Source organism: Daldinia vernicosa (genome assembly GCF_022497035.1).
Source record: "Daldinia vernicosa strain CBS 139.73 unplaced genomic scaffold F5Y00scaffold_43, whole genome shotgun sequence".
In the NCBI taxonomy this organism is placed as follows: Eukaryota; Fungi; Ascomycota; class Sordariomycetes; order Xylariales; family Hypoxylaceae; genus Daldinia; species Daldinia vernicosa.
This window is the reverse complement of record NW_025953959.1, coordinates 170,039-181,852: the sequence shown is the minus strand read 5'-3', so window position 1 is coordinate 181,852 and position 11,814 is coordinate 170,039. Positions and strand designations below refer to the sequence as shown.

At 46.9% G+C, this 11,814-nt stretch overlaps 2 protein-coding genes across 2 annotated transcripts; both read right to left on the bottom strand.

The window, feature by feature from the left end:
* Positions 1 to 433: 433 nt before the first annotated feature.
* On the bottom strand, positions 434 to 3,785 carry F5Y00DRAFT_243815 (uncharacterized protein). The gene is made up of 2 exons (XM_048008735.1): positions 3,168 to 3,785; positions 434 to 3,098 (listed from the first exon to the last, which is right to left on the bottom strand). The coding sequence occupies exons 1-2, from the start codon at positions 3,657 to 3,659 to the stop codon at positions 711 to 713; spliced, it is 2,880 nt and encodes a 959-aa protein (XP_047862444.1). The 5' UTR covers positions 3,660 to 3,785; the 3' UTR covers positions 434 to 710.
* A 3,639-nt stretch (positions 3,786 to 7,424) lies between these two features.
* Positions 7,425 to 8,998, bottom strand: F5Y00DRAFT_264515 (glucosidase II beta subunit-like protein-domain-containing protein; the record flags this gene model as incomplete). The annotated part of the gene is made up of 2 exons (XM_048011674.1): positions 7,425 to 8,804; positions 8,894 to 8,998. The coding sequence occupies 2 exons, from the start codon at positions 8,996 to 8,998 to the stop codon at positions 7,425 to 7,427; spliced, it is 1,485 nt and encodes a 494-aa protein (XP_047862443.1).
* Positions 8,999 to 11,814: the final 2,816 nt, after the last annotated feature.

Genomic DNA, 11,814 nt, shown 5'->3' with positions numbered 1-11,814 from the left:
ATTACACTACGCTATTTGCAGTATATGATGTCAAAGATAACCCCAGTAACCCAAGGACCCCTTTTTTTATTACCTATTACATTAGGTACCTAGGTAGGTAGGTACAATTATCACAGTATGTACATCGAGAATTCATACCATTTGGGCTAAGACGCGGCGAGTGACGATACGATACCTTACCACTTATTCTTAGGCTTTACAATATTTCCTATGCCACTGACTGATGAGAGTCTAGACAAACATTAGGTACCTAACCTATGTAAAACATATAATCGTATTCGTGGGCATCAATTCGTAATACTAATACATAATCATTTCCTCCCCACCGTTCCCTGGGTATCCTCATGGGTGGACATGCCTGCCCCGTCTTCTCTAACTGCCTACTAACATGTAATACTTCGAAGTTCCTAGGGTTCCAAACGTCCTCCTCCTCCTCCTCCTCCTCCTCCTCCTCCTTTTCTTTTGTTTATGCCATAACGCCCTACAAATTTCATTACACTCGAGAATCATACATAATACTCTTACATGAATGCTACAGTACGGAGAATGCGAGAAGCGATATCCCGTGCTTCCGTAGGCTCGGTATACTAACATAGTATCTATTACTTCGATTCTGTTCCAACCCAATGCTCCAGTTTGCACTGACCTATTGGTGTTGGCATCTATCCCGAGGTCTCATTAGCGTGTCAACTCCCACATGAAGGGCATTCTCAGCCCATCTTCGTCTTTGAATTTCCTATTCTCCCGAGACCTAACCATTTCCTCTTACCGCTCGCGTTCGCTTGAACCACCGTAGTTGGCGTATTTGGACGCGACATCTCGGCGGCTTGCTGTTGCGGCGTACCGTTAGTTCCTGAGAGGAGCGACATACCGCGGCTACGCATGATTGGGGGAGGTGTCGCGCTCTGAAGATCGTCTTCAACGATACCTGGAGCACGCCAGGGCATGGTCGGTGGCGGGGGGACGCTGTTTCTTCCTGAAGGCTTTACAGACCTCATCGCTGGTGGTATTGCCGATAACTGAGCCGGAGTTGGAAGAGGGAAAGTTGCCTCGGTTGCGGTAGACGGGGCGCTGAAGTTATCAGAGCCCGATTTTCTAAAGAACGAATTAAAGCCTAACCCCCGTCCCTTAGACGTCTGTCCAGAAATTGGAGGATAATGATTTCGCTTTCCCGGCGTCGTTGCTCCTTGTCGAGACTGTGCTCTAATGGATGACGCAGGTGTAACAGAGTCTATACTACCACTCCTACCTCTCCCGTCGATCCACGCCGTGGCCATACCTATAGCAGGATTTCTCTTAAACATCCCGCCAGATGAAGGTATTGCGCTAGTGCTACCGGTGCGAGCATGCAGACTCGATCGTCGATCAGGAGTAGGCGGTGCGGACCCCATCACTGAAGGCTCGAATATTTCTGTTTGCGATGTTTGCAATGAGCTGGCCATTTCATCGATAGGATCACGTTTCAACGCCGACACTGGTGAACCAAGATAGCCACTACCTTTTAGAGCTCCAAAGATAACGTCCGTTTCCCAGCCTCTCGCGTCGGCGGGGAAAGAGAAGAGATCAGGAGATGCAGAACGGCCGCTTCCGCGCTGTTCTGACGAGCCTGCTTGATATATGTTCGGCTTCATGCTCTCCCTCATCCAGTAATCAAAATCATCGGTTTCAGAACGGGCATCTGCGCCACCGTCTGAGTCCGAGTCCGATCCTAAACTAGCAGCCCTGGCACGGGAACTTGTAGTTTCGGCTGACGAATGAGGCCGTGGTGGAAGGGATCGTGCAAGCTGCGTAAGGTCAGAGAACGTATTAGTGTTAATATTCGGCGTTGGCATTTGCCTGTGGCCGGAGAGTGCTGTAGTCGGTCCACACTGATTCGAGGACGGCAGGTAAGGAAGTTCTCTACCAAAAGCCCCAATTCTATCGTAAACAGACATGATGCCATTACCCGGGACACCTCTTGTTTGCTTTGTAAGACTATCTTGAGAACCAGTAAAATTCTGCTGGTTTCGAAGCGTTGACGATGAGACGGTATCAGGAGTGGGAGGAAAGGCTTGAGGATTTGAGAAGTCCCTATATGTGGGATAATTAGTGAGGACCTTTTCTAAAGCCTCTCTCTTCTCCTGTTTAGTCCTGCCCGGCTGGGGTGGATTCATAGAAGGCTTTGCAAGAGTCGGAGTTACGGTACCTCGACTGCGGTTGGATACAGGTTGCCTAGAATTATCGTTGCTGGCCATCATTTGCTTGTCAAGTCGCTCAATCTCCTGTAAGGGTGAAGTCAGGCTGATGACATTGTTTATAGGCCGCGTACGAGTCGATAATCTAACACCTCCACCTGGTGTACCGGGTGAGCCCGGAGGTATCTGACTTGAAATTGCATTCCTTTGGCCGCCTCGACTCTCGTCATTCATCTTCATCGTTGGCGTCGGAGAACGGTCACAATAGCTGCCATCCATTCCTACCACATCTGCCGGAGGCTGTAAACCTGCCCTGTCACCTGCATCCTTGGCGCCGTATATGCTAACAAAGGAACTCTCGCTGAGTACGCTGAGATTAGGACTAGCGATACGATTAATCTCGCTAGGATCAGCAGTCGACTCAGAAATTTTGCGCATATGCATTGCACTAGTTCGTCCTCTTAAGACCGCGTTGCGCAGATTCTCGGTCTGTTGGCTGTGCTCGGAAAGGAAACTAGGTACTCGCCCAAGGCTATTCACATGTGCGGTCAAACGCGGTACGCTGAGGTTTGCTTCCTTGGGGATATTAACTATAGGGGCGGTAACAGTCGTGGCAGATTCAATATTAGGTTGATCCGATGAAGAATGACGATATGAGCCGTCAGCCTCAACTCTTCTAACCATCTCTCTTTCTCGAACCAACTCGTCGATTCGAGTTTCTAGTTCCACTATTAGCGCAACAGCCTCGGCGAGGGCATCATCCTTCATGTCCAGTTCGCGGATGATGTCTTCATGGAGGTTTATCATTTCTCCGTGTTGAGACTCGAGTTTCTCAACTCTCTCTTCTAACGCTGTCTGCTTCTCTCGTCGATGATATAGCTCCAGCTTGAGATCAAAGTTCTGTTTATGCAGTGTTGACAGGGTCTTCCCATTTAAGTCAGCTGCCGAGTTTAACTTTCTAGAAAGGCGCATGTTATTGTGAATTTTTCTTACCTGTTCCATTTGCCTTGCTCCCATCCCTGCATCTTTGGCCAATTCATCGCTATTATCCGACCACTGTCGTCGTCCTACAGAGGTGGCACTCCTCTTAATAGGTGAGCTCTGCACATCCCTATCCCGGATATCGCCGGTAGAAGCGCTCAAGTCGGCGCTTAGTTTGCTCGCATGTCTTTCGTTTCTCTCTCGCTGTAACCGTTCTTGCAGAAAGGTAGAGGCAGATGCTGTCGGTTCTCGTAGCTCATTACTAGATTCCCTAGATAATCGTGACAAAGGTCGAGTACCTATCGAGTTTCTGCTGCAATGGCTATGGTGATATTTATGTATCGGATGTGAACCTGTATGGGAAGTTTCTCGTGGGTACGAAGAGGTGCTGTTTGCACTTTTGGATGTCATCTGGGTGTTCGCGGTACTGGCACTACTAGACCGTGAAGGCGCGCGAGAATACAAACGCTCGCGTGAATCCTTCTGACCTCCGCTACCATCCATAACGAACAATATTGTAATATTGTTACGTACTCTTTGCGGAGGGAAGTATGGCGATAGTAAGGGCGACGAAAACAATTGGCGACCCTATCGCTTGGAATAATCTCATCTAACCGCGTAGGAAAAGAGCAGGCAGAATTAGAAGTACGAAGTAGCGATCACGTAATAACTGAGACGATGAGCTTCTGGTAGATAGGTAACGAGGTGATTCGATTCGTAAAATATGAGGTCGAAGGTGGGGGATTAAAGCACAGTATTTTGTTCTGTTCAAGGAATTGGAATTGGAAGATTCGATATCGAGATGAGACTTGGAATAATGTACAGTACGATGGATGGTGTATTTCATACGATGTATGGAGAATCGAATCGGGGCTCTCAAGGACCTAGGATAGGAGGCGCCTTCATCAGTGTTCGAGCAACTCAACGGCTCGAGCGTCTTAATGCAATGACAATTCGCAAGTGATTGGTAGATCTAAATCTCTACCAATGTTTTTGTTATGCTAATAATAACAACCGTTGAATTGCTGTTGCTCCACAGCCGCGTAGAAGATGATTTTCAGCTGCAAAAGCTTCAGCTGCAAAAGCTTGAAATAATAAAGCTGCTTCGATCTAGAATCACAGCTTATGAATGCGACCGTTTACCCAGAAAGAAAAAAGGCAAAAGGCGTTTACAATAATTCAAAGAGGTAGAGAACTCGGGATTTGTTGTCACACCAATAGAAGAATATGTCGAGATAAGAGGTTGTTTTGTCTCAGGGAAATAGGCGCATAGTTGACTCGTTTAAAGAATCAATAAGAATAGAATTGATGCCGGAGAAAACAATGATGATGAATTGAATAAAAGGCCAGTTGACAATGCTCACAATGTTTCCAGGGTAATGGAGATTAAAGAAGGCATACAATTTCTATCACCCGGGCGATTAGGTATAGGATGAGGATCTCTCAAAGGGGTATGACGAAGCTCACGATGATAGGATCAATCATGGGGAATTAGGAAAAGAAATCAGAAAGAACATGTGCTAATTTCGTCCCTAAGAGCTATCGATAGTGTAGCTGCTTCATCTCCGTAAGTACAGACTGACAGAGTAGTTCCCCTGTAGGGAATGCTGAATGATGCATCTAAGACCCCTGTTTGGTCCCTTCGCGTCGGGATCTCTTCAAGCTAATGCATGTGTCTAAGGGGGGGACCTGCATATCAAGGGTTATCATTACTACAAATAGCTAAGGCCCGTTTTAAAGGTTATGCTAACTGGCTAACAGGCTAGGAACAAGGGGTGAGCTCAAATATTATGTAGGTAGGTAGGTAGTTTTATGCTGGGCTGGCTGGAACTGCTGGAGAGGCATGCCGATTTCGATATTCTAACCAATTGACACCAATTGACACCAATTAGTAAAAAGCCCTGGCCCTGTTTTGGTTACAGCCCGCCGTGAGCCGGGACTAGGTACTCAGTAAACCTGGCTTCCATAATGCTGGGAAAGACTGCGATTGGTCGAAGCAGGACATTTTCACAGGGTTCGTACAGGGTAGTTTAAAAAGTGATCGTTTCCGACAGTTACAGTGGGCTTTTTCTTTCTTTCTTTTCCACAGTGATGTGACATTCAACACCATTGGATCATCACTGTTCGAAGCCCCTGTGCTGAGCGCCTCACGTTTGTAAGACAGGTACCTATGCAATTATATATGATAGCCTACTTTACAAGCCAAGGTAATCTTTCTCTAAACTCATGTCAGTACGATGAAAAATCATTAACTACCAGGTAGATCGTGTATATCTTCAAGTTTCGGTAGATCGTAAAGGAACCCATTCCACATACCTAAGGTATCCATTCGATGCACTTCCCCACGATGGCGCGAGCCTTGACCCTATCTATTATGTACATACTGGAGATGGAAGTCCACCCAGTGGGACCTGTACTCCGTTCCAGATGTCGTCATTGCCGGGACCACTAACTTGTCACCATCTCGGTATCATCATCGTAAGTTAGATGTGAATCAGATGTGAATGTGATCGTATTACACTTCTCCTTAAAATTTCCTTATGCCGTATCCTATCCATAAATGAGCCGGGCAAACCTCTCTATACTTACTAAACTAAAAGGACATGAATATAAGATTGGCATCCAAGAGAGGTAATAAAGGGATAAGGGATGACCCAAACACCAATATCATAACTAAAGTCTAACAATTCAAAATTTTCGGCTTATACATCCAATCCCCGGCGTCAGAACTTACGTGGTTCAGCTGCCAAGCTAATAACAAACAGCATGCAAGTTCCAATACTCCCACCATCGGGCAAATTGGTCGTAGGAGGGTATTACAAAGCTTATAGGGGCGACGTGGCAATCTGCTCGCAAGATTTCTACCCATTATCAATGTATCCTATTGGTGATCTATGCGGCATGACGAGAGCATATCGTGGAGTGTGTGTCGAAATATCGTGGATGTTGATATGCCATCATTGAATCAAGTTGACATGATGGATCGTTGATTTGATGTCCGGCTGCATAAATCAATATCCTGTCTCTACACCCACACTACATACATCCATTCAGGAGTCTACCGATAACTATAATCCCAAGACATCATTTGACCTGTGAGGCTATTTGTCATATTCTGAGAGAATACTACGCGATTTTCTTTTTTTCGGCGGAGGGTTCGATAGCAATAGGGAAGTAATCCAACGATCGATGCTATTCTCTAATCAACAAGACAGGTCCGGAGTTAACTACTACCTAATGCCGTATGTCTTATAAGGCGTGGTATGCTAACCTCGTCACAAATTAACAGGTAGATTACCAATCATATATGTTTAGATATTTCATCAATGTAATAAAATAATGAAGGTGAAATCCTATGAAGAAACTTCCCGCTCCTTCGAGTTATCAAGTGACGAGTAAATCGAGGAAGTATATTTTAATCTATACCTCATTTAAAGAGGATTCATTAATCTAGCCACGTTGACACCGAATGGGCGGGATCGGTAGACTTAATTTTAGCTACCTATTCGAGTGCCCAATGTATGCTTTTCAAATAGTTAGTCTGTCATATTTCCAATTCCCAAAGTTTCTAAAGAGACATTGCTAATTCGACCAGAGGATTGCTTTCGGCTAATACGTAGCAGATAATATAAGCCAGGACTGTTTTCACGTAAGCTTTTCGTTTAACCTCGCGGTACCATTAACGCCAGCGTTCCATCTATGTATGTATTGTACCACTTCAATAACACGAATAGACAACATACTAGCTATTGGTAGGAACGTAGAAACTGATAGATGAGGCCATTAGCCTACTCACCTGCTCATCGAATGACTGCTACCGCGCCCCGACGATCCATGTTGCCTCCCGTAACCTCCCTAGACAATGCAAACGCTAACTTCCCTAGGACTGCGGAACGAATGGTTCTTTCTAACCAGCCTGCTTGGACGCTCTCTCCGCGCTGGCTTAGTCCCACCTAGTCTCATTAGGCCCGTCTTGAGGGCAACGGGACCGGTGAGTATCAAGTATTAGTTGTGTCACGTATCAGTGTGTGTTGCTGGCCCGCCGTGGATGATGTATTTGTGTCCCCGTCAAGTGTAGATAACCAATCTAAGATGTAGTGCAACCCAACAGACGTCAGCATGGCCAACATAACGTAACTCTTAAGGGTCAAACACTATAGGACATGATAGGATATCTCGTAGGGTTAACGGTCTTGTTCCAGGATGCTGAAGATGAATATAATTAACCCTACCTACGTAACGCCGTTTGCTATGCCAATAACCAGTATTTCACAGTTCCTCCTTGAAGAATTTTTCCTCGCTGCCTGCTTCCTTGTTTTCGTCATCATCATCATCGGACTTCTTAACTTCGTCAGTATCAACTACACTGTGAATCTCCCGGGCGTCCCCTGGAACTTCGACGACCTCGAGCTTCCAGCCCCTGTCCCCTGCTAGCTTTTGCAGCTCTTTCCTCAGTTCCTCGATCATTTCGGGGTTGAGATCTAGCTTGGCTAGTTCCTCGTCAGTGAGTATTTCGACCTTACTACCTTCCTCTTTACTGGCTCCCTTGGCCACCACCTCGACTAAAGGAGGTATGTTGGAGCTTCGGAAGTTTCGTGGGGGAGCTAGCTGGTGTGCAGCTTTTCCGTCTTCTCCCCGTCCGAGCATCTGCCGCCCTCCAACCACGATTCCACCAATAGTGATGGGAACTTTCGCCTCTCCTCTGGCTTGGCCTACCATAGCCGACTGCGCTTCTAGCGTCTTTTGCGTGTGCCAATCTGCCTCTTCTGCCTGCGACACGATGGCGCGACAGCTAATAATATTCGCCTTCTCTTCCTTAGGTGGTTGAAAAGCAACGTCTACACACAGGCGAGGGGTATGGACTACCATAAGGTATGCGCATGTTGTCACCTCTTTGATCCAACCAATACGATCCTGAGTGCTGCCTGGACTGCAATGGTATTGTATTTCGATCGTCCGTTCCCGACCAGTCAGATCACATATGGTGCCATCTGCCATTCTCTGAACTAAGTACCGCTGGTCGCCCTTGACCTGGAGTTCCGTATTCGGCGGCGCTGTAGTAGCAGGTTGTCCCTTGTTACCCGCGGCTGCGGGTTGTCCGCGGCGCGAAGAGCGTGTGGTGGAGTGCGGATCAGTAACTCTTCCAAGGACGTACTCTGCAGTGTTAGGGTCCCTCATGGGGGGACCGCTCTTGACGCTAGCGGGAAGCGCATGGAATTGCACAACGTCACGGCCATAGCAAAAGCTATAGCTCCACCAACCAGACATGTAATAAAGACAGTTGCCATCAAGGCCGTTGATGAGATCCCAGCCGTGAGCCGAAGCCCTTGCGAGTTCACGGGCCTCCTCGGCCTTGGCTAGCTCGGTAGCTGTCTTGTTGGGCGCGGGAGGAGATTCAATAACCGGTATGGCACATAGGTAGCGATGAGGAGGGGCGGTCATGATCTCGTAGGACTCGGCGGGATTTCGGTCGCCGTCACCGAGGCTGCTATCAGCGTCGGCCCCATCTTTAGCAGGTTGTATATTGGATATGATATCGGTCTGGCCTGGCAAGTTGGCATCGTAGTTGGTGGGAGAAGGGCTAGCTTTTTCAACTAAGGCCTGCGCATCGGTTTCTGATATGTACGATTCGGAAAAGACTACCTCGAACTTGACGACGCACGTATTAGTTAGGCATTTATTTATATATATTGTATTATATCTGCTTATGTGATTATGTGTATAGACATGTAACATACCTGAGGATATGCTAGAAGATCGTGATGGATGCTGAATCCTGGCTGGCGAGCCTGGCTTAACCCCAGCAAGCCGCCTAAGAGGAGTAGCAAGTTTTGACGGCACATGATGCCGTTTCGTCTGGGGATATCTCACATGAACATAATCACTGCAATAGTAAGTCTGTTTTGAAGTTGTACACGTGGTGTTATGTTAGTATTGGTATTGGTATGGGTAATTGTAGTAATTGTAGATGCGCCGGCGGCTGCGCTTCGGGTTACGTACATAATGACAAGGTGGCCGGTGGAAGACGGCGTTATCTGATCCGCAAAAGCCGATAACGATAACTTACATAAGGTCTACATACCTGTTATCCTGCCATCCCAATAGGATTACCTAAGGTACAATACCTAATTGCTACCTCTATATCACCCGATAATTTACCAAACATCCCTTGTTTGTTTTCTTGAAACAAGCCAGTCTCGAAATTGTCAATTACCTACCTGTCCGGCAACTACCTAGCGAGTCTGTGTTACATTAGTGTACAGGTACCTAGGTACAGCTAAACCAGGTAGGTATGTATGGTACGAGGATACATTCAGACATAGCACATGCGACCTCCATTATGATGTAGTACCTTATTCGTTCTCATCCTTGCAACATGGCAGCATGGACGTCTCGACTTTCGTTCACACATACAAGTCAATCCCTCTTAGTGTAAAGATAGTCTCTTATACACTAGATGATCATTACCTACCCCCACCCCGTAACATCGCTTCTCAGCAATCCCCGAGATATATCCAGGCTATTACCTTCTATAACAGGACTCGTGATCGGTTCGCGGAATGCGTAGTGTACCTATCTCCTTGTCACCGAGCATGCCGCCGGGTTGCTCCGGATTAAAGGTCCACATCTTTCGGTCCACCCGTCAGTTTGCGGAGAACTGCCGGCAATGCTATGTAAGAGCTTTGATCGATTGTAATCTGCCACATAGCAGCCTTGGACCGTCTGGACTGTCTGGACCATCTGGACCATCTAAACATTTGGATATTGGATGCGGCTTTGTTAACAAGAGATTTCGTTCTCCCCTCCATCTCTCCAATACTCCACGAGCAAAACAGCAAGCGCACATATGCCACCACTACCACCACTACCACCAATACCACCGCCGGCGTCTATCCGTAAGCCACTGGTTAGCATCGACCTCTCGCGCATGTCACACTACATGTTGGAGAGATCCAGGCAATAAGCACCGGAAGCACGATCTAATCTCCCGCATCACAGCTAAGCACGTTCTCGTCCTACTTCCTTACGTCAATTCCGCGGTGATCTGTTATCCGACGGATGACGATGACATGATGCCCGGAACACATTTCTTGTCGCATATGGCTTGAAGCACCAATAATACATCGTCATTAAACATCGTCGGAAGTTATATTGCAACGGATGCCAAGCCGCTGAAATTTAATTGTACGAAGAGGCCGCGGTGACGTGATGGTTGAGTATTGGAACTTATCCCTGAGTATTAGATATGATATGTCGACTGAGCGGGACAAAAATAGTATATCTGAAATCACCATCTTACATTAAGACATGTTCATCGATTATAGTAGGGATCCAGGAGAATCAGTTGAATCCCTAACGTCGTCATTCTTAACCTCCTTAACAACTTACTAGGTTAGATAAACTCGGATAGGCTTGAACGTGGCAGCCATGAACGCGTGCTACGAGAGCTTACCAACGACTGTTTTCGCTACCCGATTACGTCCAATCCAATGTTCTATGCATTGGAAGCATGAGAAGCATGGGAAGCATGGCCGTGCATGCATAGACGGGCGGTCAGCCGAATAAAAAAAAAAGTGTGTGTGCACTGGGCGTTCAACATCTTTGCGTACCATACGATATCCGCCTGGCAGCCGCTCGTCTAAGACCAGATACCTAGATCTGCGAATATCTCTGAGCAAGTGAGCACCAAGATTGAGCCGATATCAAATCGAACAGGACATCGCACGTTTCTCCATTATCCAATAACAAGTACTCATTACATAGCATTCATAATGCAAAACCTCGTACATAAGGGCAACAACAGCCACAGCCAGCAATGTGCTGCTAGTGGTATTCTAGGTACATACATCCAATCTTAATGCTTCAATATAAAATAATGTACGATATACATACGTACATTGCTCTGACATGTCAGGACATGTTCTGGTGCGCGGCCCACCGTCGGCCGCCAGGGATCTGGTCCGCTTAAAGAATCATTAGCCACTCAAAAGGGTCGCGGGGATGGTCGCCTCACTCTCGAGAAATCCACTTGACTCATTGAGACCCAATGAATACTAAATTCGTCGAAAACAAGGCAAACATTGGCAACTAGGATATGCAAGCTATTGCATGCATCTGTCCTTGACTCCATGGACGGTGGGCACGAGGTTTCTCCCTTGCAGACCGATGCGTGGTCCAGCTCTTCCCATCTTTGGTATTTCTTTTTCCCGCCCGTGCTGCGCTTATGAGCGCCGGGGGGGAAAAGAGATGAAAGACTTTCAAGTGGACCTCAATAAGCAAGATTTCCCACAAGCGAGAAGAGCGGCCGTTCTATTCGTACATACACATACATAGTATATGCATACTCATACTCATACTACAACTATGTATGCAGTAGTACACACAACACTCTACCACATACGGATATGTACACAGCTTACGCACGACCGACCCGATAAGTCGATCCTATCGAAATGCAAGATGCAACCGGCGAGATTCTATCTCCCAGTTCTCCATACCTGGGTACTGGCTTGGGTAGTACTTAATATACTAGGAGGTATGAGTTATTCTCTCCCTAACTACCATAATATCTCTGTATGCAACCCCACGTTTTGGATGACGATGAGCAGAGAACGGATAAGGGAAACATGCATGACCAGGTGTGTGCATGCGTGGCTTC